Consider the following 25,325-nt stretch of genomic DNA (forward strand, 5'->3'; position numbering starts at 1 on the left):
GAAAGGTGAACACAGGTTTAATCTTTCTAGCTTTGTATGTGAACCATCACCTAAATGATAAACCTAATCCAGGTTAAAAAAAAAAAGCACAGGAGACAGTGTAATCATCTGTCAGTTAGTAGGCACAGAGAAATTCATTTATCTCTCATACCAAGGAATTCATGGTATAATTTGACAGCCTTTGAGTTAAGATCAATTATTTGCTTTATATGACAGAAACCAGTGGTTTGTGAACATTTTAGGAAAATATGCTTGTTACTGTAATTGTGTGTTTATTTCTTGATTCCCCTTCGTATCAACAGCTGAAAAGAGTAGTGTCAAATGTGAGGAAGAACCGGTAGCTGGGAGGATGATGTTTGCCTCTCCTGAGGGAGAAGCTCACAGGGCTGGAGATGCTGAGCCTTCATGTGCTTGAATATGGCTCATCAACAATATAAAAAAAGTTAAATAAATAGGGCTTGGGGAAAGAGGAAAGCAGGGTATTTTAGGGGAACAAGAAACTCATTTGAGGCTTTCATTGAATTAAATGTATGATTTCTTCAGCATGCCGCAATTTCTGAAAAACTGACAAGAAATGTTAACCCTGGGTTAGACTGTGTTTACATAAACAGAAAGCCAGCTGCTACTTGGTAAGTGCGTCCAAAAACCTTCTGTGCATTCAGATCTTTCTCTGCCTACTTTCACATATGATATTCTGTCTATCATGTGTTGAGAAGGTTTTCCCATCAATATGAAGAGCTGAGAATCCCTTCTCATCCTCACTTACTGTAGTCAGTCAACAGACATGGGGTCAAAGGCATTTTCTCAACACAGAACTCAGGACACCATCAGAAGCTGGAAAACAAAGACTATTTTCCCATTACAACATTTCCACTCTGCTCTCAGATACTACAAATGTGGTGACCGACAAAAGGGCACCCTACTATGTGCTAAGGTTATAAATGCTGGTGTGCAGAACCCGTGAAGGTCAGAGGGAAGAGAGACAAGGCAATCGTAGCAGGCAGGATTCTAGACGAGCACCCCAGTGATGCTTATAGAAACTCACAGCTTGCAGACAGTTTAAAGGTACAATCATGAGTATCATTTAGCTCAGAAAACATTTCATTTTGTCATAAGTGTTTTGACACTTAATAAATTGAGAACGGTAAGTTTTTAATTTATTATTTAACACATTGCTTGTCATTTATAAGCTGTTTGGTTTTTATGAAAGTTGAATTTTAAGTATTAAGAAGTGAACATTAATTTATTGGCCATGTTTTCCTAGTACAAAACTATTTAAAGTGAAAAAAACCCATTTGTACTATGTCCAGTTAAATAACAACATTGCTTATATTTCCCAATTTTTATTATGCTGTCCCTGGCTGACAAAAACACTTGGACCACCTTTATAATGTGTCAATTAGCATTAAAATGCAGTTTAGTCTGGTGTCAGTTGATAACTAAAATACTAACATTAGATATAGTCCCTTTTCTAATATGTCCATGACATTTTTTAATCCAAATTAAAAGAGTCATGGGAAGGGATTATATATTAGTCAATTCCATCAGGTATAAAAGACTTCAAGTTGCTGTGGAATTTGGCTTCATCATCAGGAGCATAGGAGGAACAACAGTTCTACCGTCATTAAGAAGACCAAACTAAACTTCAATTTCCTCCTTTACGAGGGTTAGTATCTTCACTTTTCCTTATAATATTCAGTTTTGTGTAGATGAAGTTTGAGATAGTCATTAATATGTTTTATCTAATTCTAATAGATGGCATTAAGAATCACTTTCTAACCATGGAACCAAGTTTACAAGGGAGGTTAAGAAATTAATTCATTCACTCTGTTCATCCCATAGACATCTATTAGATTTCAGCCATGGCATCTAATGAATCTCAAATGTTGCAGAGCTTATTGCTCAGCCACAGTAAGACAGAACTGCAGTAAAGGTGTGTTGTTTCTGTAATAAGGGATCTACACAAGTCTCTATAGTTACAGAGAAGGAAGGGCTTAGTTACCCGTGCCCAACCTGCTCAGAGGAGACCTAACACGGGAGGGCCATGGTGGAGGGGAAACCAGGATAGGCGGTAACATTTGAAGTGTAAATAAAAAAATATTCAGTAAAAACTGTAACAACAAAAGGAGGCTAGTCAGACAAGTATTTGCAGCAAAGGGCATTTTCACCAGAAAACACAATGTCGTCTTGGAGGTGGTTTGGTGAGACTGGAACACAACATGCTCCTGTCTTAGTACTCACCATCACGTGCTGTCTCCCTTTCTTTGCACCTCTATGTTCCTTTAGGCTGGAGTGTCTGTGCTATCTGTGTGTGATATCTTCTTTGGTGGCCTCTGCAGCAATCACAGCACATAGTCCATATTTTAGGCTGATCCACAGTTCGAATAATATATAAAAAGGGTAAGTAAATGAACGAGTCTTTGGCTCTGAAGTACTAAATGTTGACATGTTATCACTCTGAATGACAGTTTCTTTAATTTTCCCAATTATATCTCTCAGCTTTCATAATGCCATTTAGGAAGCGAAGAATATATTACATGCTATTAACTTTGCTTCTATAAGTATTTATGGAGTGTAATTATTGCTCACTGTCTACCTTTCTACCCCAGCATGCCAGCTGCATTTCTCTGTTAGAAGTCACACAAGCTCACAGTTTTGGCACATGATGAATCTACTTCAGTCCCTGTTACACCGAAGCAGACAGCTTCTAGCTCTGTACACCCATGCTGGTTTTATTTTTATCTTTCTACCATCATTTAGGTTGTCTTTATTCTGGAAAGCCAGAATATGGATACTCTACACAACAACAACCATACCACACTACACTGGTGCACACACACACCTTCCTAGTTTTACATCTAGCTAACTTTTTATCTCTTGCATTTCCTCTGCCTCCCCTGTGCTGCCTGCCTATACACATGATGTATCTTTATTTTCCTGGCTGATTGTAAATGAAATTTTGCAAGCAGAAGAAGCAGACTTGTGTGCAGTGTGTGTGTGTGTGTGTGTGTGTGTGTGTGTGTGTGTGTGGTGTAGTGTAGCTTTACTGTATCAGAAGCAGGTATTTATATATTAGTGTTCTCACTGCTAGTAAAGACACAATAAGAATTTAGGATGGAAAACAATAGGTCTTACTGACAAAGCAATCTTAATTTAATGGGTTGGATAGTGATGAGAATTCTCAATGTTTACTGATCAGTGGTAGCACCATGGCCAAGAAGCGGATCGCTGTGATTGGAGCTGGAATCAGTGGCCTGGGAGCCATCAAATGCTGCTTGGATGAAGACCTGGAGCCCACCTGCTTTGAAAGAAATGATGACATTGGAGGCCTGTGGAAATTTCAAGTACGTTTGCATTTTATTTGATTTTAAGTACTGTTTTGTAATGTATCTATAACAATTTAAATCATTGCAATAAAGGAAACATAAACCGCCCAATACAATCAGGGTCATTTAGTGACCCCAATCTTTGTATTTAAGTCACTGAGCTATGAAATCTGTAGATACGTGTCAACTTTAGATGAGGAATGAAATTTGGAAGATTGTATTCAAAGCAGCTGAAAGCCCTTGTGACCATCATAAGTATTAGATATTAGTGAGGGGGTTGTGGCTAAGATTTTTTTGTTTTTTAATTGTTTAGATGTGCTGTTATTCAAAGTTAGGGGTGCCATAGATCTAGGCTGTAGAATTGGATGGTAATTCATTACTGACCCTCTACTATGTAAGTTGATCTTCTGTTCTGAGGTAATATCTGCATGCTATTCTTTCAATTGTCCCAGGGCACAGTAGAGGTATATAGACCTGTGGGTGCATGTTTGTGTGCATGTGTGTACATGCCTGAGCATTCGTGTGTGCATGTGGTTTTTTTTTTTTTTTTTTTTTTTTTTTAAGTAGCAAGAGATGTAGTGCCTTGAAGTATGATAACATGGTGCTAAATGCTTAAGAGGTTCAAGTTTCCAAGTGGCCATCTTCTCCGGTGCCTTGCTCATTAATTATTGGGCATGCCTGTGAAATTCAGGACTCACAGTCAATACTTTCCAGTTCTGCTGATCCTACAGAGTCATTCTGATCACTAATCAAGGGTAGGTTTTGTGACATGGTAGAGATCTTTATCAATGTGTTAAGTTTCTTCAGTTGATCATGGGTTTTGGGACCATTCTCTTCTTTCCTGTGGACAACAGTTGTTCTGAAAAAGTAGCTGGCATAAATGTCTCACAGGGGTCTTCCTTTCCTACCCCTGAAACAAACGAATGACCAAGAAGTATTCATACTCACTCTCAAACACGTTTCCAAATGGTACCAAAAGGATTCAAATAACTCTGTGCAACCAGTGGGGTTTGTTCCAAGAACTCCTTTAACATTCTTACTAAAATATCAATATCCATGCTGTTTCTTCTTTAATCGAGAGTTCAGTCAATAAGTCTTTTTTAATACTTACTTTGTACAAGAGACTTTTATAGTTGACAAATATACTAATATGTATGAATGTAAAATTTTCAGCATCAGAGAACTTCAACACCAATATAAGAAAAAGAAAATGAAATAAATATTAGAGTTAATATCAGTGAGCATATTGCAAAAAGTAGAGCAGGAAGTGAGGATTGGAAAGATAATTCAGGTAAATTGTCACAGACAACTTCAACATAAAGTGATTTGGGTGCAAAGATTTCAAAACTAAAAAGCCATCCTCTGAGCTTAGCTGAGAAAAGAGGGTTAGAGGAAATTTGAGGTACAGATCTATGAGGTGGAAATATGCCTAGCATGGAAGGCTCAGAAAGCTCATGTGGTAGGCTGGTAGCACCTCAGCAAAGAAAGCTAAAATGTGGTTCTGAAGGATGTGGGAGGGTGGCTTTTCTCAGTGGGTTTAGGCTGTAATAAAGACTTGACAGATACTGAGATTACAGAAAAGAGCAGCATACTTTTTTTTATTAGATACTCTCTGTATTTGCATTTGAAATGTTATTCCTTTCCCCCATCCTGCTCACTCCCCCCTCCCCCTCCACTTCAGGAAGTCTTCAGGAAGGTGCACTCCCTCCTAATCACCTTCTCCACCCCATTGCCTTGGCATTCCCCTACATTGGGAAAACATGCCCTTCCTGGACCAAAGGCCTCTTCTCACATTGATGCCAGACACTGCTATCTTCAGCTACATATGCAACTGGAGCCACAGGTCTCTCAATGACTGCTCAATGGTTGATGTTTTAGTTCATGGGAGTTGTGGAGGCTTTGTTTGGTTGATAATGTTGTTCTTCCTATGAGATTGCAACCTCTTTCAGCTTTTTCAGTCCTTTCTTTAATACCTTCACTTGGTTTGGTCTGATGGTTAGCTGCAAGCATGCTCAGATCTATCTGTATGACTCTGGCAGTGTCCCCGAGGAGGCATCTCTATCTGGTTCCTGCTAGTAAGTACTTCTTGGCATATAGTGCTTGAGTTTGGTGACTGCATATGGGGTGGATCCCCAGGTGAGGCAGCCTCTGAATGATCTATTCTTCAATCCTTTTTTCTCTATTTGACTTCATATTTCCTCCCGTGAATGTTTTGTTCTCCCTTCTAAGAAGAATTGAGGCATCCACATTTTGTCCCTCCTTCCTTTTGAGTTTCATAAGGTCTGTGAATTGTTTCTTGGGTATTCAGAACTTTCTGGGGCTAGTATCTGCTTATTAGTGAGTGCATACCATGTATGTTCTTTTGTGACTGGGTTACCTCACTCAGGATGATAGTCTCTAGTTCCATCCATTTGCCTAGGAATTTTATAAAGTCATTGTTTCTAATAGCTGAGTAGTACTCCAAAATGTGGTAAAGTAAATGTACCACACTTTCTGTATCCATTCCTCTGTTGAAGGACATTTGGTTTTTCTTCTACTTCTGGCTATTATAAATAAGGCTTCTATAAACATGGTGGAACATTTGTTCTTGTTACATGTTGAAGCATCTTTTGGGTATATGCCCAGGAGTGAAATAACTGGGTCTTCATGTAGTACTATGTCCAATTTTCTGAGGAACTACCAGACTGATTTCTAGAGTGGTTGTACCACCTTACAACCTTCCTATCGCTTCTCGGCCTTTTGGCTAAGATCAAGTGTACAAGCCCCCTAACAGTGGAGGAGTCTTGCTCTTTCTTCACATCCTCGCCAGCATCTGCTGTCATCTGAGTTTTTTTATCTTAGCGATTCTGACTGGTGTGAAGTGGAATCTCAGGGTTTTTTTTTTTAATTTGCATTTCCCTGATGACTAGGGATGTTGAACATTTCTTTAGGTGGTTCTCAGCCATTTGATATTCCTCAGTTGAGAATTCTTTGTTTAGCTCTCTACCCCATTTTTAAATAGGATTGCTTGATTTTCTGGAGTCTAATTTCTTGAGTTCATTGTATATATTAAACATTAGCTCTATATCAGATGCAGAATTAATAAAAATTCTTTCCCAATCTTTTGGCTACCATTTTGTCTTATTGACAGTGTCCTTAGCTTTACAGAAACTCTGCAATTCCATGAGGTCTGATTCATCGATTTTTGATCTTAAAGCCACAAGCCATTGGTGTTCTGTTCAGGAAAATCTCCCCTGTGCCTATGTCTTCTAAGTTCTTCCCCACTTTTTCTTCTAATCATTTCAATGTAGCTGATTTTATGTGGTGTTCTTTGATTCACTTGCACTTGAGCTTTGTACAAGGAGATAAGAAAGGATCGATTTGCATTCTTCTGCATGCTGAGTGCCAGTTGAACACCATTTGTTGAAGAGGCTGTCCTTTTTCCATTGAATGTTTTTAGCTCTTTTGTCAAAAATCAAGTGACTATAGGTGTGTGGGTTCATTTCTGGGTCTTCAATAAAATCAGGGACTAGACAAGGGTATATACTCTCCCCTACCTATTCAGTATAGTACTGGAAGTCCTGGCCAGAGCAATTAGACAACAAAAGGAAGTCAAAGGGACACAAGTGTGAAAGGGAGAAGTCAAAATATCACCATTTGCTGATGATATGATAGTATACTTAAGTGACCCCAAAAAGTCCACCAGAGAACCTCTACAGCTGACAAACAACTTGAGCAAAGTGGATGGTTATAAAACTAGTTCACATAAATCAGTGGTCTTTCTCTACTCAAAGGATAAACATGCTGAGAAAGAAATTAGGGAAAAGACACCCTTCACAATAGTCACAAACAACACAAAATACATTGATGTGACCCTAACTAAGTAAGTGAAAGATCTGTATGACAAGAACTTCAAATCTCTGAAGAAGGTAATTGAAGATCTCAGAAGATGGAACAATCTCCCATGCTCATGATTTGGCAAAATTAATGTAGTAAAAAGCCATCTTGCCAAAAGCAATCTGCAGATTCAATGCAATCCCCATCAAAATTCCAACTCAATTCCTCATAGAATTGGACAGAGTAATTTGCAAATTCACCTGGAATAACAAAAAACCCAGGATAGCGAAATCTATTCTCAACAATAAAAGAACTTCCTTAGGGAATCACCATCCCTGACCTCAAGCTATATTACAAAGCAATTGTGATAAAATATTGCATAGTATTGGTACAGAGCCAGAAAGAGCATCATTCTTAGGCTGCAGGAGGACCATCCTGTTAGGTCGAGAAGAGATCAAAAAGAAGGTTAAACAAATGTGCCTAATTTCAAAGATTTACAATAATAAGACGGATATGATATTATGTCAAACTGAATCAAGATTCACGAGAGTATAGAAATGTGTCTCATTTAAAAATTCATATAATTTACCACACATGTTGATATCTATTGCCTTTCTTTTAGCAGGTTTTTTATATACACAAATGCTCACTGATATGCTTAAAAGATGGTGGTTATACATATTTTAACTGGTAGTTCCTTTCATAAAAATTCTTGTTTGTTTAGAAAAAGAAAATGTTTACCTTACATTACACAATATCGGTATTAATATTATTATCAAATTAACTATCTGATTGTTAGAGCTACTGCATAAGGCTGCATGAGGCCTTGGCTAAACATGGAGTGTGGAGATTGCAGAGGTGGGTGGTGTCTGAGGATGCATCAGCCCTTCATACTTTGTGCAACCTTCATGGAAGGTAGTTGTCCATCTTTTATTCACCTCCAAGTGCTTTCTTTGTGCATTTTAAGGGGAATTATTACTGAACTTTAAAATCTAGGTAATCATTTTGATTTCATCATTTTAAAAACATTATTCTCTTTTCTGACATCCATCTTTCTGATGAGGAGTCAGGCACAAGGTTTGTTGTTGATTCAATGTGATGTGCAGGGTTTTATTTGTTTGTTTGTTTTGCTCTCTGGAAGAACAGGAACTGGGGGTGAGCATTAGTAGATGTTTGACAATCTATAAATAGCAATGTCCTAGTTGTTTTATTCCTGAAGACATTTTAAAGTATTTTTTTTTACCTTGTAACTACACAGTTTGTTGTATTGAGGAGTTTTCTCTTGCAGAAAAACCCTTCAGAGAAAACACCTAGTATCTATAAATCTGTGACCATCAACACTTCGAAGGAGATGATGTGCTTCAGTGATTTTCCCATCCCTGACCACTTTCCCAACTACATGCACAACTGTAAACTCATGGACTACTTCAGGATGTATGCTGAGCACTTCAGACTTCTGGATTACATTCGATTTAAGGTGAAACATTGCAGTGTGTGTGTGTGTGTGTGTGTGTGTGTGTGTGTGTGTGTGTATACATACATGTGCACAAAAAAATTCACCTATCAAGGAGTTATTCCAGCACCTTATGATTTTCCCAGATGGAAAAGAGGTTATCCAGGGAGCTTTCTACAGAAGAAAATCATCACAGATTGAAATAGTTTGGCAGTTTCTCTTGAAGCTGGAAGATTTTGCTCATTAGAACTATTCTGACAGTGCATTGTGGTGGCACAGCCCTCTTTATAAGACACAAATCCAAATATGAACTGAGAATAATAGCAATAGTGATTGATCCAAATCATGTTTCTTATAGAATAAAATGAAGGCTCTTATCATACAAAGAATATTTACTTATTTCCTACCTTCTACCTAGGTATGGTCAGCACTACAATGAAAACATACAAACCCATTTATCATTTCATCATGCAGTTTTAATTTTTTTTAAATTCAAAACACAGGATTGGAGCAAGTGGACAAGCCTGTGCTAAAGAAGGAAAACATGAAGAATATTATCTTCCTGCGTATGGCAGTCTTCCTCAAAGGACATTAATGCTGTGCATTCGGTCACCCCAATATTTCACAAAGCCTCACTGTTTCTATTTAAATATCCCTAATATATTAAAAATGCCCTCAATAGGAGAACCAGGAATTATTTTGGTGTGAGTGCTTTAGATAAGTGTCCTGTCAGGATTTGTGGGACTTGACAGGAATTCAGCAGGAACTGTGACGTGAGTCACCAGTACTTCTGCCTTTATTCTCAGACCACAGTGAGGAGCGTGAGAAAGCGCCCAGATTTCAGTGACCATGGACAATGGGATGTTGTTGTGGAAGCAGATGGGAAACAGGAGACCCTGGTCTTTGATGGGATTCTGGTCTGCAGTGGCCATCACACAGACCCCTACATGCCACTCAAGTCCTTCCCAGGTATGTCATGAAGAATCTAGTCGAGACACACTGTCCAACTGGCTTACAGGCAGAAAGAAGTGGGTATAAATGCTATTAAGTTTCATTACGCATCAGTGAGTTACTCCTGGTATCCCTCAGTAGCAAAGTGTCCATCCTCTGTCAACAGGAAAATATGAACTATTGAACTACAAAAGCCAGCAAACACAATGACCCGTACTTGTTTGTGTATTGTCACGGCATACAGCTTCTAATGAGTAATGAATGTTAGCCCACATTCAAATGGTTTTAGTTTTATCCATTTATTTGATCTCAGCCTATTCTGGAGAAAATGGAATTAATAAAAATGAAGCACAAAAACAAATGACAAGCAAACAGTTGGCAAACCCATAAATTTAGAATCTTAACATATGGGGAGAAACTTCTGCACATTTATTTATCATGTGTGTATTTTTAATTTATAAGTAAAATATAATTATTTTTATAACTCCAACTACTTCCATGTATGCTTCTTTACTTCCTCTCAAAGTCATGGCCCTTTTCTTTAATTATTACTGATATACATAACTAATAAATCATATAGATCAATCACACACATATAATATATGTATATATTATATATCTATAAACATTATCTATAGTTTAAGGGCTGGCAACTTGGTGTTGGATAACCAATTAAAGAAGCTTTATTTTTCTGGAAATGGTTATTTCTCTAGCCTTTACCATTTCTTACTTGCAGTCTGAATGTGGGGACCATAGGTGTCTCCTTTCCATATCTTTGGTTTTCATTGGCTAATAAAACCAAAGGAGAAGTCTATTGCTCCTTTGTCATTCTGTGTGGTAAAATGGTACCTGTCTCAAGGGGGGGATTATCTTAGCTCCATACCTTCCCTCACAATTGGCCTCCCCTTACTCTTGATCCACTTACCCTTATTTCTGTCAGAATACCACCAGGAATCAACTGAAAATGTTTTATATTTCAAGTTCTTTCTATGGTGTGAAAAATGAAGAAAAAGTAAATATGATCACCTTAAGTGGTTGCTCAAAATTCTTAGTGAATTAGGCAAATATATGTAATCCTTTCTGTACACCAACACAAGTATCTGTAAAATGAAAGTCCCTGGGTTTTGAACGTTATAATGCAATCTATTCAGGAAAGCATTTCTAAGTATGAAATAATCCAAAGATTACATGATGAGCTATTGTATCAACTTCTGGTTAATGTTTCCTGGAAAAGAGGCACTCCCTATGGAGATACATAAGCAAGATCACAGGGACAAGCCTGACAATTTCAGACAGATTGGAGGTTTTATGACGCATGCAGCTAAGCCAAGTACAGCATCAGGTACTGGCATCAGGGGCACAAAGCTGAGGATACTCCTGTGAGGCAAAGGTGCCTAAATCCTAGAGAATCATAAAACAATACAATTCCCAGCACCTTGCTTTCTTGTTTTTCATAGAGCTGTGAAAATAATACAACCACAAATAGCATCAGATCTTGGTGTTGTTGTAACACCTTTCATTTATACACAGTCAAGACAGATAGTTCTATTACTTCGTAAATACATTATAAGGATCCCATGGACTCTAATTCTGAATTTAGTCCTCTGTTGGCTTAGCTCCCTTAAAGATAAAGAACATTTAATGGCCTTGTTGATCTTTATCTGGCTGACTCAGATTTCATTTCTTGATATCCCAGGTCATTCAAAACATAACTTTCATCTGTGTTAAGATGTGAAAGTTCTCCCTCATACTGACAAATTATTCTCTTCCACCACAGGCATTGAGAAGTTTGAAGGCTGTTATTTCCACAGCCGGGAATATAAAAGTCCTGAGAATTATGTAGGAAAGAGAATCATAGTGGTTGGCATTGGGAATTCTGGTGTGGATATTGCTGTGGAACTTGGTCGTGTAGCAAAACAGGTTTGTTGGCAGTCACTAATTTGACTCTACCAGTGAGGTCCTGTGCACTTACAGGTGTCACCATAAATTCAAGTTTGCCAGAAAAGAAATGTGGAGAAATCTAAGGGCCTACCCTCAGGATGTTTGAATTCATTCTGAGTAGAAAATGAATGCAAAATAAACCCCGAATAGTAACAATGGGAACAGGTGTGTAAATAACTTACTAAGTTACTAAGCATAAGGCACTAAATAGATAAAGCAGAATGTGCCACAACTAATCTGATTTTTCTTGGTAGGATCTACATATGAGGGAGAATATGTGGTATTTGTCTTCCTGAGTCTGGGTTACTTTCACCTAGTAAGACACTTTCCACAGATTTATTTCAGAGAAAACAATATAGATTTTCAAGCAATTAATATGGCAATTAACTTATGAATTCAAAGGCTTATTTACATATGAAGTGCAGCTATGTCAATACTCAGGAATATTTTTCATATGGTACCTCAGTCCCAGGTAGATACATCAATTACATTTCAGTTTTCATTAATAAATTTGGTGTCCAATAAGTAGCTAGGGTTCAGGAGCAGTTCTGGTAAAGCACAGCATGGTGGCCACTGCACAGCACTTGATTTTTCAGTGACCAACAGTCTTAAAAGGGAGTGATGGCTAATACTTGTAATAACAGTACAACAGGCAAACATTCCTCTGTCTTCTGTGTAACCCTGCCAAACTCCTTTTAGGTATTCCTCAGCACCAGACGAGGATCATGGATTTTACACCGCGTTTGGAATAATGGCTATCCCATGGATAGTTCGTTTTTCACCCGGTTCAATAGCTTTATCCAGAAGATATTAACCACAGAAGCAATAAATAAGTACCTAGAGAAGATAATGAACTCAAGATTCAACCATGCACATTATGGTCTGCAGCCACAGCACAGGTGACAAGGATCGTGGTGTGGGTAACCATGTATAGATATGTGGGCTTTTTGCTTTGAAGACAACTTAACTTTGGGCTCCTGGTTGATCTCATGCCCTTAAGAGTGTAAAGCACTCAAAATCATATATAATATACATTACTGCATGCAAAGGTGCATGTGCTTCTCAGTACAACTTGTATATTCTCAATGGTTTATCAGTCAGTTGGAGAGCAATTTTGGCCTCCACATGCACTTACACACACACACACACACACACACACACACACACACACACACACACACACTTGAAGACAACAAATATTCATATAAGAAAGATAATAGTTGACGTCTTATCTATTTACCTTTGTTAGAACAATATATAAGAATGGGTGAGTTATAAAGAATGTGTGACACTCGTGGACTTAGATGAGTTCTGGAGAGTCACTGTCAAGGAGCCACTTCTAGAGAGAACATTCTTGCTGCTGGAGCTGCTGCATAGTCTGAAGTGGTTCTGGAAACCACATGGGAAGACAGAGCAGAACCTCTTGCTCAGTTATCTCTTCTTACAAAAGCCCTGAGCCCTCATATGGGCTTCATCCTCATGATATTATCTAATCTCAGTTACCCTTAATAACTCACCTCAACATATCACCGAAATAGAAATTTGAGGATAACTATGCCGGAAGCAAATTCTGGGAACCCAACTTGTTCAAATATTTCTTCATTTTTCTTAACTCAGCTTAGTCCTGATCCTACTCTATGTTTTGTTTGTTAACTAAAACCTACCAACAAAATTTGAATCAAGAAAGTTTCGTGGGTTAAGACTGGGGTCATAGATGTACTCTTACGAAGGGGGGTCCCTTAGGTAGCCCCACTGCCATGAGAACTTCACTGAAACTTCCACCCCAGCCTCAACAAATGAAATTTATTCTATCCCAACCTGACTATTTCTAATTTAAACCTATATGCATCCTGCTCTGACACCCACCATTGCATCTAACATTGCTTTTGCACAAACCTATGTTTGTGTCTTCTTTGATCTGTACAGTTAACATCTGATGATGAGAGGAGCATTCTATTGCCTTCTGTCTAGATTTTTGACAAACAGCAATCAAGTGCTAACTGATTCACATTAATTCATTTGGACTAGATAGGCAGCATGTCCCAGGACCATCTTGTCTTCTCACAGCTGGGATGGCAAGTACTCACTGCAGTGTCCAGGTTGATGTAAGTGCTGGGGATGGAACTCAGGTCTTTATTCTTACACCGCTAACACTTATGGACTTACCTATCTGGCTTCCTTCCCGCCTGATAGGCTTCATTATAAGGGAGAAAATAATGTGATGTATTGATTTACTCACAAAAACATATTCAGTGCCCTTCTCTTATGCTGTGGATGAAATGTTACATTTTATGATGAATACATTTTATATCTATAGAATGTCATGAGAACTATGGAGAAAGTAGATCAGGATGTGATACGGTCTTGGGGTAGAACTAGGTGGATCGACCAATAGGATGGCGAGGGAAACAATTCTAAGGAGTGATGTTTAAGTTAAGATTTAACAAGCAAGGAGGAGCCACCATAAAAAGTCATCCAGGCAAGAAGGCTGTAGGATGATTCTCAGAAAAATCATTCTTGAGCTAGGAAGGGGGAACAGTAGAGAAAAGGCACTATGAAGAAATCAGCCAAAGGATTACAAAGAGGCAGAAGCCAAGGCACATATGGATGGAAAATGGGCGAAAATTTGGAGTCTGCCCATTTTTTGAGACGATTGCATAATTTTAAGGACACAAGCATGTTCTGTCATTCACACATGGTGAAGCTGTTACTATAGTAAGGCAAATCAAAACATTCATGATCTCACCTAAACCTTTTGGCAAAAGCATATAAATCCTTCATGCTATAGCATTGTCGGCTATAGTCCCCATGCTGTGAACTGGAACCATAACTTGTTCATTTTGCACACTTGCAACTTTGTATCCTTTGACTCACATCTCTCCATGTTCTCCCCTGCCCCTAAAACCTGCCAGAAGCCATTGTAATCCCTACTATTCTAACTTCCACATACAACTTGTAAGTAATATAATATGATACTTTTTCAGTGTCTGGCATATTTTACATAGCGTACTATTTTTCAGGCTTATTATTCTGTGATAACTGTCAGTATGTTCTTTTTTAAATTGTTTTATTGGTTTTGAAAAAATAATTTCTAAAATGCATTTTGATGATATCCACCCCTTCCCAAATTCCTGCCAGATATGCACACCCCAAATATGCCCTGGAAAACCTTAAATAAGGAACAGAAGATAAGGTTTTCCAGATTGAAAGGAGGCTGCTGAATTCCAGGATACAATACTGTCAGCACACATGCACACAGAAACTCTTCACATAAGGCCCACAGTTCCCTACGTTTTTTTTTTTTTTTTTTTTTTTTTTTTTTTTTTTTTTTTTTTTCTTCCTGAATGAACTATACTGGCCAGCCATATTTTTTATCTCCTACAGGTTAGCCTGAGATTGGGTCTTGAATAACCTCAGGCATTTATAAATGCCTTTAGGTCTTTTCTAAGAATATTAAAACTCCATTCTTAAGTTGAATTTCTTAACCCATCTGCAAACTTCACACCCCACCCAGCCTGCTCATTGGGTCATTCATTCCTTATCTTGTTCCACCAGCACACACTGCAGCCTCCAGTGATCAACTCTCGTATATTCTCTGAACATATGAGCCTGTTTCAGTAAATATGGAGACCTGCTTGCTCTTGGGGTTGTTTGGAGTGTCTCCAGTCCAACTCTTAGACAGACAAAACTCTTAGGAAAATTGTACCAATATGGCTCCCCTCATAAAGAACAAGTAGCAGAAAGAAAACACACTCTGACTTTTGTTGATCTACACATGTACAGCTTTAAAGGCCACACTGCAAAGGAATCTACAAATTCTGCTAAAACATGTATCAACCTCAGGCTCTTACAGTCATAAGAAGAAAAGAAAGTAATGCAAGTGTCTATAATAGAGAAGAATCAGAGCTGGTAACTCAGTAGAATGAAAAAGGAGAAAGGTGATGAGGGACATAAATATCTATGTGTGGTTAAATGTGGTTATAGAGGTAGATAAAAAAGAAGTAAAGACACAAAAAGAAATAAAAAAGAATTAAGAAGGAAGGAATGGTGAGTAAATGGATGGAAGGATAGATGGATGGACTAAAGCAAGTTATAGCTCATTGCCTCTGGTGTTAGATGGATGGATGGATGGATGGATGGATGGATGGATGGATGGATGGATGGATGATGGATGAATGGATGGATGATGGATGATGGATGGATGGATGGATGGATGGATGGATGGATGGATTGGATGGATGATGGATGATGGATGGATGGATGGATGGATGGATGGATGATGGATGATGGATGGATAGATGGGTAGATGGATGAATGGATAGATGAATTAAGGCAAGCAAGCTTCAGTTCATTCCTTCTGGTGCTGTGTGGATGGATGGATGGATGGATAGATAGATGGGTGGATGGATGGATGGATGGATGGATGGATGGATGGATGGATGGATGGAATAATGGATGGATTAAAGTAAGCAAGTTACAACTCATGCCCTATGGTGCTATGTAGTCTAAGTGGTAGTGAATGGAAACATCACTGAATGTAGTTCACCTTCATAAAATTCTGGGGGTGATGAGGGAATTCAGTATCACTTCAGAAAATACGGGAAATTGCTGGAATTAAAAATTAAACGATCAAGATCCCTCTTAATTAAGGCACATGTATGTGGCTTTTCATGGTACTCTTAAAATGTTATGAAAGCCAATCTACTTTAAATAATACATATCATATTTCTTTTAATCCTATTTTCCCATTGATTTAGCTTGAGACACTACTTTACTATGTAAAGATTTAAATTTAAAAAATAAATTCACACCTGCCCATCTTTCCTCTTATAATTTATTTTTAAAATTTAGATAAAGATAGGCTCACCCGTCTCAGGAATGTAAAATTCGTCTTCAAATTTTACTCAGTACATTTAGAATTTTTAAATATTTTTGAGGCTAAGTATTTAATCACTTAAGACTTTCTTTGCCCATGATAATTGAAACGGGGAGGTCTAGCAGCCCATACAGAAGTCCTAAACCCTCAGGCTGAGTGAAAACCAGGTAGCCCAACACTCTTGTTCTTCACTCCATCCTGTAGGTGTCCTCACCACAAACAGCATAAGACACACTCTCATATACAAGTCTGCTGGGGTAATGCAGCATACTGATTACAGTAATGTTTTTATTTATAAGCAGAAATAACACAAGGTTGTTTATATAGTAAAGGAAATACATGGAATCTAGTTACCATCATTTCTAGCTATTGCATACTCTGCATAATTGTACATGTTAGCTTTCACTTGCCAGGCAGACACACACAGTAGCCGCCTTACACCAGCATCACCACACACATGAGCAGTTGGCTAAATTATGCTGGCTATGAGGTCACTAAATGACAATCTCGAGGTTCCAATGCAATTTTAAAACATCTCACTTATATTTTGGTGGTTAGTTTTTAACAAAACTCTGAATGTAGCACATAACTATTTGCTCTTTCTGACCTGACTATATATTTTATTTATAATCATAACAAATTACTTCTCTGTTGCATTTTCAGTCTGAATCTTACCTCCATAGAAGAGCTTTTCTCAGTTGTTTACTAGATACCTCTTCTGTCCTGGAACAGAAGATTATCTGGACAATGTAGTCAGCGACATGGCTTCCTCCAGTGGGACTTCATTGAATATAATTCTCAGGAAACTAGTATGTACCCAGAAGAGCGCCACAGTTAATATGTGTAGTCTCCGCTCTCTCCCTCCGTCACAATTTCTCTCTGGAGAATGGGTTCAGTGCCTGGGGCTCAGTTACTTAAGACAGCACTTAACCTATTTAACAAATACCTGAGCAGGTGCTGGGGAGTCAGGCAGCCTTGTGGCTACTCGTGCTGCAGATGTTTCTACATCTATTATAGACTTTAATCACCATACAAGCAACAATGATCTTTTCCAAAAAGAAGAAGGAGGAAAGCTAAAAGTAGCCCATGACTTGTTTTTAAAAGTCTAACATCATTTTTCTCCCCCAAATTTAAAAAGTGCAAGTATTTTATAACAAAACAAATGAGAACTATCTGAATGAATGATACAATACATGCATTTCTCAAGATAAAATACAACACAAAATACTTAAAGAAAGGTAGATCTGAGGCCATAATCACTCAGAGTACAGAATCCACTCTAAGCAGAAGCAGGTGGCCCAGTTGATAAGAGCTCTTGATAAGGAAGCATGAAGACTATAGTTTGAATGTTGAAAACCCACACAATAAATAAATAAATAGATAGATAAATAAATAAATAAATAAAGCTTAATGCCAGTTATGGCCACATCCTGAATCCCAAATTTGGGAGACAGAGGCAGGTAGTTCCAGGAGCTCAGTGGTCAGAAAACCTAGCCAAAACTTTAAATTTTAGTTTCAGTATAAGACTTTATCTCAAGGGAATCAGAGCTCATAATAGAGTGAGATGTCTTTCATCCTTTCTCCAACCTCTGCCTGCTTCTGTATGTATGCACACCTGTATGTGTGTGCAAGTTTTCGCACGCATACACACACACACACACACACACACACACACACGCACACACTAAACCCCTGTGCTTCGATCCCTTCTCCCATCCCTTGCTCTCTCTTTCTTAGATATGCTTTGACTTTTTTTTTTGTACACAGACCACTAAGTCAGCATCCCACCATCAGTGACGACCTTCCAAATCACATCATTTCCGGAAAAGTCCAAGTGAAGCCTAACGTGAAGGAGTTCACGGGAGCCGATGTTGTTTTTGATGATGGCACAGTGGAGGAGAACATTGATGTCGTCATCTTTGCCACAGGATACAGCTTTTCTTTTCCGTTCCTTGAGGGTCTGATTGCAGTTACTGACAATGAAGTTTCCCTGTATAAGCTGATGTTCCCTCCAGATCTGGAGAAGCCAACACTGGCCGTCATTGGACTCATCCAACCCTTAGGCATCGTTCTGCCTATTGCAGAACTCCAGTCTCGCTGGGCTGTGCGGGTGTTCAAAGGTCTGTATGCGAAGGCTGTGAGGGGCCTGCCAGTTCACCTAAAATTGTCTGTTTTCAATGTTGTCTTCGGCCCCTGAGATTCTCTTTTCCATCTCTTGTAGTCTGTTGGAGATGCTGGCATTTGTGACTACTGATTTCTTTTTTAGGTTTTCTACCTCCAGTATTGTCTCTTTTAGTGTTTTCTTTATTGTTTCCATTTCCATTTTAAATTCCTTCATCAATTCCTTTATCTCTTTGGTTCTGTTTTCCTCTAGTTCTTTGATTTATTTGAGTGTTTTTCTTGTTTCCTCTTTAAAAGCTTCTATTTCTTTATTCTTTTCCTCCCGTTCTTGTTTAAGGATCTCTGTCATCATCCTGAGGTATGATTTCGGGTCTGAGTCTTCTTTTTCTGGAGTGTTTGGCATTCCGCTGTTTGCTGTGGTGGGAGAGCTGGGTTCTGGTGTTGCCAGGTTGTCTTGGTTTCCATTGGGTAAGTTCTTTTGCTTTCTTCTTGCCATCTAGTTGTCTATGATTATATGTGGTCTTGTTTTTAGTGATTGGTTCCTGTCTCTCCTGTGTACCTTGCCTGTGTCCCTGGATCTCCACTGTTCCTGGTGGAAGATGACCTGAGTGGTCAACACGCACGGGCCCTCCAGGTGGAAACTGTGTCCCTACAGCATAGTTTCTGTTCCCCTGAACCAATTGGGGCTGGGGGCACGCTTTCCGCGTGCTCGGTCCAGACCTCTCTGTGCCCTGGCTACTTGTAGCACAGTCTTATCAGGCCCGCATCCCTGGATCTCAGCTGTTCCCAGTGGCAGATGGCCTGAGCCTTTGGTTTGCATGCATGGGCAAGATTTTTGATAGTATAGAAAGTTCTAAGAAGACATTCCAGGCACATGGATCTATATCTGTAATCCCAATACATGAGATATAGAGAAAAGAAAATCAGGAGTTTAAGGCCCTCCTGAGTAAGGTATATAGCAGCTTCAAGGTCATCCATGATTACAAAAGATTCTTCAAAAAACAGATGGGAAGAAAAGAATGAAGAGAAGACAGAGAAAAGGCCAGATGAGACAGTGTAAACGAGAAATTATTTTTCAATAGGAAGCATTAATAAGACTTCTAAATCTAGCACCCGGGTCTAGCAGAGGTACCAGAACGTGACGATAGACTAGACAAGAGATACTTTTTATTTTGGAGACAGAGTGGTGCCTTAAGTTTATGCTAGTTTCATACTCCAGGTCCCGTTGCCTCAGTCTTTCTTACTGGGATTACAGACATAGGTTATACTTTGCCTGAAGACAGTGCTGAAATTTTGCAGTTCAGTCTGTTTTTGATGGTTGTGGTTTTTCTTGTGCTAGAGACTGAACTATGTGCATGCTAGGTGACTGTTCAGTCAACTAAGCTACACTCTCAATTCTGGAAAACATTTTTAAAAATTAAATGTAATGAAAAAGACTCTTATGTATGAAGTTATGAAGCTAAATGAAATTTACAAATCTATTTTCATCATTATCAATATGATCTCACACCAACTATTTCCACATATAAAGTTTGTTTTAAAAAGCTTTCTTTCTGCTTGTTCCAAGGCTTGGGAGAGGCTCCTGCTTCCCTGAACCAATGGGAGGGGGTCGTAGTTTCCACACGCTTGGCCCAGACCTCTCTGTGCCCCGGCTACTCACAGTGCAGTCTCACCAGGCCTGTGTCCCTGGATCTCTGCTGTTCCCGGTAGCAAATAATAATAATTTTAAACAATAGAAAATCATTGCCACATTAAGAGTCAAGGAACCTGCAAAGAGTCTGTCAAGTTTGTTTTCTGTTGGCCATCTACTGCTGGGCATGGGGCCTACTCTTAAAAGTAGTTTGTTTCCACAGTAAGACTCTGTTGGAGGCAAATAAATTTTCAGTTTCAAGTGCTGATGAATTTGAATTTACTTTTGAGTTAGGGATGGAGCTTTTGTCCACGTTTTCTTTCAGCTCTAGGACCCTATGTTGTGCAGGCCTCTGTAGGTCCTATACGTGCTTTCTCAGTCTCTGAGTTTATGTGTGTCAGTTTTCTCGGTTTAGAGGGCCTGTTTGCTTGGTGCCTCTGTCCTCTAAGGCTATTACAGCCTTTCTGTCTCCTCTACATCAGGGTTCCCTGAGACCTGAGGGATGGAAACATCCCTTTTAGAGCTGGTATTCCAAGGCCTCTCACTCTCTCCATAATCTGGCTGTGGGTCTCTGCATTTGTTCCCATCTGTTGCAGAAGGAAACTCCTCTTGATGATGGCTGACCATGGCCATATCTATGATTATAGCAAAATGTCATTAACAATCATTATATTGCTATATTTTTGTTCGTTTTTAGAATGATAGTATTTTTTTAACCTGGGTCTCCTGAGCTATCTAGTCTCAGATCCTTGGTCACTCAAGCACTGTTGAGTATATGTTCCCATTCATAGTGTGGGCCTTAGGTCAAATCAGATATTGGTTGGTCACTCTTACAAGCTTTGTGTTACTAGTATATTGTGGAGGTAGGACACCATTGTAGATCAAGCAGTTTGCAGCTGGACTGGTGCTTTTGTTTCTCTTTGGGTGTATGCAGAGCACCTTTCTATATGAACGCTAGCACATAGTTCAGTGTCTCTGTGTTTAACGAGTTGTGTGGACTTGTCCTTAGCAATGAAGCCTTGCCATCAGTGCATGAAGAACAACTAACAGTCTTAGCAAACCTGGGTTATTTAAGAATCGCCTTGGGAACCCTTTGGTCAACAACTCAATTAGATACAATCTAATCTCATTCCTAGAAGCTTCACAAGGTGACAAGAGATGGTCAAGTCTCCCACCTTACTTGGCAATTTCAGTTAGATTTCCTTCATATGTGTGTATATTTTGGGAAGATTCTACTGTACTAGGCTTCCATAAGACCCCTCCAATTACACTTACTTTTAGTTATTTGTTACCAATCCATTCCCTTGTCTCCTGCTTTCCTACCTCTCCCCCACTTGATCCTCCCATTACAGTCTTGTCTTCTATGCAGAGCCACTTTATTTCTTTTCCTAGTAAGATCTGTCTGTCTCGCTAGTCCCTTCCTCTCTACATAACCTCTGGGTTCTATGTATTGTCATTACCTTAACAGCTAATATTCACACATAAGTGAATATATCTCATATTTGTCTTTCTGGGTCTGAGTTACCTCACCTTGCAGTTTCATCCATTTAGCTGAAAATTTGATGATTTCATCTTTTAATGGCTGAGTAATGCTTCTTTGTGTAAATGTACTACATTTTCTTTATTCGTTTATTTTATGAGGGAAATCTAGGCTGTTACTAGCTTCTGGCTATTATGAAGAGGTAGCAGTGAACATGGTTGAGCAAGTGTCTCTGTGGTAGGATAAAACCTCCTTTGGGTTCTGCCAAGAGTGCTGTGGCGTGGATCTTGAGGTAGTTTGGTTCCCATTTTTCTGAGGAACCACCACACTGATTTCCATACTGGTTCTACAAGTCTGCACTCCCATCAGCAATAGATGGATGTTCTCCTGAGCTATAACACGTGTTGTTTTTCTTAGTTATTCTACCAGGTACAAGATGAAAGCTCAAAGTCGTTTTGAGTTGTATTTTTCAGATGCCTAAATATGCTGAACATGTCTTTAAGTTACACATGCTCTTCTTATTCTTGCAAATTCTGATGGAATTTTCACTTCCAGGGCTGAGCAAATTACCCTCAGTGAAGACCATGGAGGCAGACATGGCCCAAAGGAAAAAGGCCATGGAGAAAAGGTAAATAAAAATGCAAGCATTGGGAAAGTTCTTCAAGATGGTAGTATCCTTGGTGTGGAACTCTGCTCCACCTGTCTGCCTTGCCCTTCTCTATTCCCTACATCAACTGCACCCCTTGGGTCACACTTCAGACTACAACTTCAGTGATGTTTCTTCCACATATCACCATGGAAGCTTAACTAACTCCTCAAAAGTGACAATAGTCTCTGGGTTTCACCACAACCATGGTCATTATTGACCAACTAGTAGCCTAATGCTACATTTAAAGACCCGAAGCCACAACACTAGTGACTATCTGATTACTCATCAATAAATACAGAGAGGGATTAGACGCTAAGTTCTCCATCTCATCTATGTATCACACAACTCTGTTTCGCTACATTAAAGCCTCTCATTTGAAAAAATCCCCTCTTTTCACTATACGTATTCTGGGAATCATGCGCGCGTGCGCATACACACACACACACACACACACACACACACACACACACACACACAAAGAGAGAATAAATAAATAAATAAATAAATAAATAAATAAATAAATAAATAACAATCACTTCTAAGAAAGGTATCTTAAAATAGAGATCACTGTGAACGTAGTCTGCCATTCAACATGCTAGTGCCAGAAAGCAATTACGATACCCGGGTGATGAAAGCATGGATCCAGTGTCCTCAGTTCTTCTCAACATCTGGGTGGTGCTGGGTTTCTTGGGGAAGTTTGCTCACTCTCAATCTCTTTACCTCTAAGGTAGAACTAGTTAAAGCTCCTGCCCAGTACTGGAAGCTGAATCTTGAATATTCTGTCTCTGTGTTTTAAGGTATGTGAAGACGGCCAGGCACACAATCCAAGTGGACCATATTGAGTATATGGATGAGATTGCCACTCTGGCTGGGGTGAAGCCCAACCTCCTGTTCTTGTTTCTCTCCGATCCAATGCTGGCTATGGAAGTCTTCTTTGGGCCCTGTACCCCATACCAATATCGTTTGCAAGGCCCAGGGAAATGGGATGGGGCCCGGAGAGCCATCCTGACTCAGAGAGAGCGGATCATCAAACCCTTGAAGACTCGAATTACTAGTGAGGAGAGTCACTCTGCCCCAGGTCTCTTTTGGATAAAGATGGCACTATTTGGCCTGGCATTTCTGGTTGCAAGTCTAATATACTTTAGTTATATTTGTCATGATAAACTCAAATAAATGAGTGAATTGTTTAGGAGGGAAAACATGTACTTCTATTCATTGTAGTATGTTGCAAAGCCTGTAGTCAGTAGCATACAGCATCTCATTTAACACTGCTATAGCTCCAGAAATGCCTAGATATACTATACAAGTAGTAGAGTTCTCTAAGATGGGTATGCATTAACATTTATAAAACATTTTGAATTCATAAGAAGAGCTAATGTTTAAAAGTCTTGAGACCATTTTTAAAACTGGAGAGACTTTTGCCTCCAAGTGAACAGTAACTGGTTCTCCCAAGTTACATTTATTGGAATTTGTAAATATTAACTTGGCACTGATTTTATTTTCCACTTAACATTTTCTCCTTCCAACTTATTCTGTTAATTTGTGTCAAGATGTCAAAGTTTAAGTTTAAAATATAGAAGCTTAAAAAATAATTAATTAATTAGTTAATTAATTAAAATCATAAGTCAGAATGTTTGCCGTTTCAACTGATTAGCAACAATAAAATTCTTTTCACTTAAATTATGATGTTTAAAGAAAGAAAACAGAGTATGCATCAGAGCTAGCCATGACCTACTTTATCTCTCAATATTTAGAAATAGGTAATTGCTGTGCTGTGTTAAGACGGAAAGAAGATTTAAGTAGGAACCACGAGTCTATGCTGGCTGTCTCTGTCAGTGCACCTGGCTTTCTGACCACTCTCTCCCTATGTGGGATACATGGCTTCCTCACTGTTGAGAGTTCAGGGATGCCACAAGGCTTCTTTATCTCAAATGCCTTCTCATTCCACCAACTATCAGAAAGGGTTCCTAAGACTCCACCTCTGCCATTGTGTTCTCCTGATTATAAAATCTCAAAAAACCATGGGACAAAAGAGTGAAGACCACGTAGGGAGACCAAGGAGCATGTGAATTTGTGTCCCAGAGGAAACCTCAGGAAGCTGGGGAATCATGAGGAAAGTTATTAATAATCAAGAAATAGCTTACTTTCTCAGCAGAGTAACTCGACTGAAAGGTCACTTGTTCTACTGAGAGGGAAAAAATGCCCAAATGCATTCCAGAAACTGAAGAGAAATGAGAAGAATCCTGTGCTCAAGACTTCCACTGCTACCCAAAGCAATAACATTATCATCTGATGCGGTTGCACTTGACCACCGGAACCACTGACAATACTGGAAAACTAACTCTCAGAAGCTAGAAATAAATGACAGGAAACTTTGCAGAAGTGATTGAGATAATTTTTAAAAGTTCATGTAGGAGTGAATGCTGGAGCACCAGCTTCTCTCTTGGCCAACACCTCACACTTATGCCAAGTACGTCAAGGGGACACCATTTCTCAACTGATAACAATGGACCTTGTTCTGTTGACACAGAATGTGTTCTCCTCCATGCCTCTCATCCTTATAAAGTCTAAGAGAAAAGTCTAGATAGAGGTCCTTTTATGGGCTTCCATCTCCAGTGTGGATTGTGTTTCTAACACTCCCTGGTTTTCTCTTCTGGGCACCCCTAAAACCTGTTTTGTCTTTCCCAAGTGACTACCACTGATTAAGTTGAACTCTTTACAGTTTTATGTCTCGAGAAGTTAGCTGTTCTTCCCTTTGATAGTCTTCTCATCTGTCCAGCCTCCTCCATAGCATGGTCATGCTTAGATATGAAGGGGAAAAGCTCGCCTTCCCTATCCCTTAAAAATCTCTTCCATTACAAAAAATCATAGCTGTCTAGAATCGCCCCTCACCCACTCTTTCGGTCCATTCCTCTGTGAAGGCATTTTTTGTGGTGTTAATTCCTGCACTGCAGGCATTGGATCCAAGTGCATTTTGCTCCACATTGTATAGATTAATCTGTTTGAAAAAATCCCTTTTCTCTCTTTGTCACGAAACACTGTCCATCATCTCTCAAAACATGATTGTAACCCCAAGTCCTTT

General features: G+C 39.1%; 1 protein-coding gene across 1 annotated transcript; it reads left to right on the top strand.

Moving 5' to 3' along the window:
* Window positions 1–3,209: 3,209 nt before the first annotated feature.
* On the top strand, window positions 3,210–23,416 carry LOC308430641 (flavin-containing monooxygenase 5-like; the record flags this gene model as incomplete). Its single annotated transcript, XM_080929857.1, has 8 exons — window positions 3,210–3,344; window positions 8,431–8,619; window positions 9,402–9,564; window positions 11,324–11,466; window positions 12,187–12,386; window positions 18,131–18,483; window positions 22,150–22,222; window positions 23,041–23,416. The coding sequence occupies 8 exons, from the start codon at window positions 3,210–3,212 to the stop codon at window positions 23,414–23,416; spliced, it is 1,632 nt and encodes a 543-aa protein (XP_080785983.1).
* Between the last annotated feature and the right edge of the window lie 1,909 nt (window positions 23,417–25,325).

This window comes from Micromys minutus (genome assembly GCF_963924665.1).
Source record: "Micromys minutus genome assembly, chromosome: 1".
Lineage (NCBI taxonomy): Eukaryota > Metazoa > Chordata > Mammalia > Rodentia > Muridae > Micromys > Micromys minutus.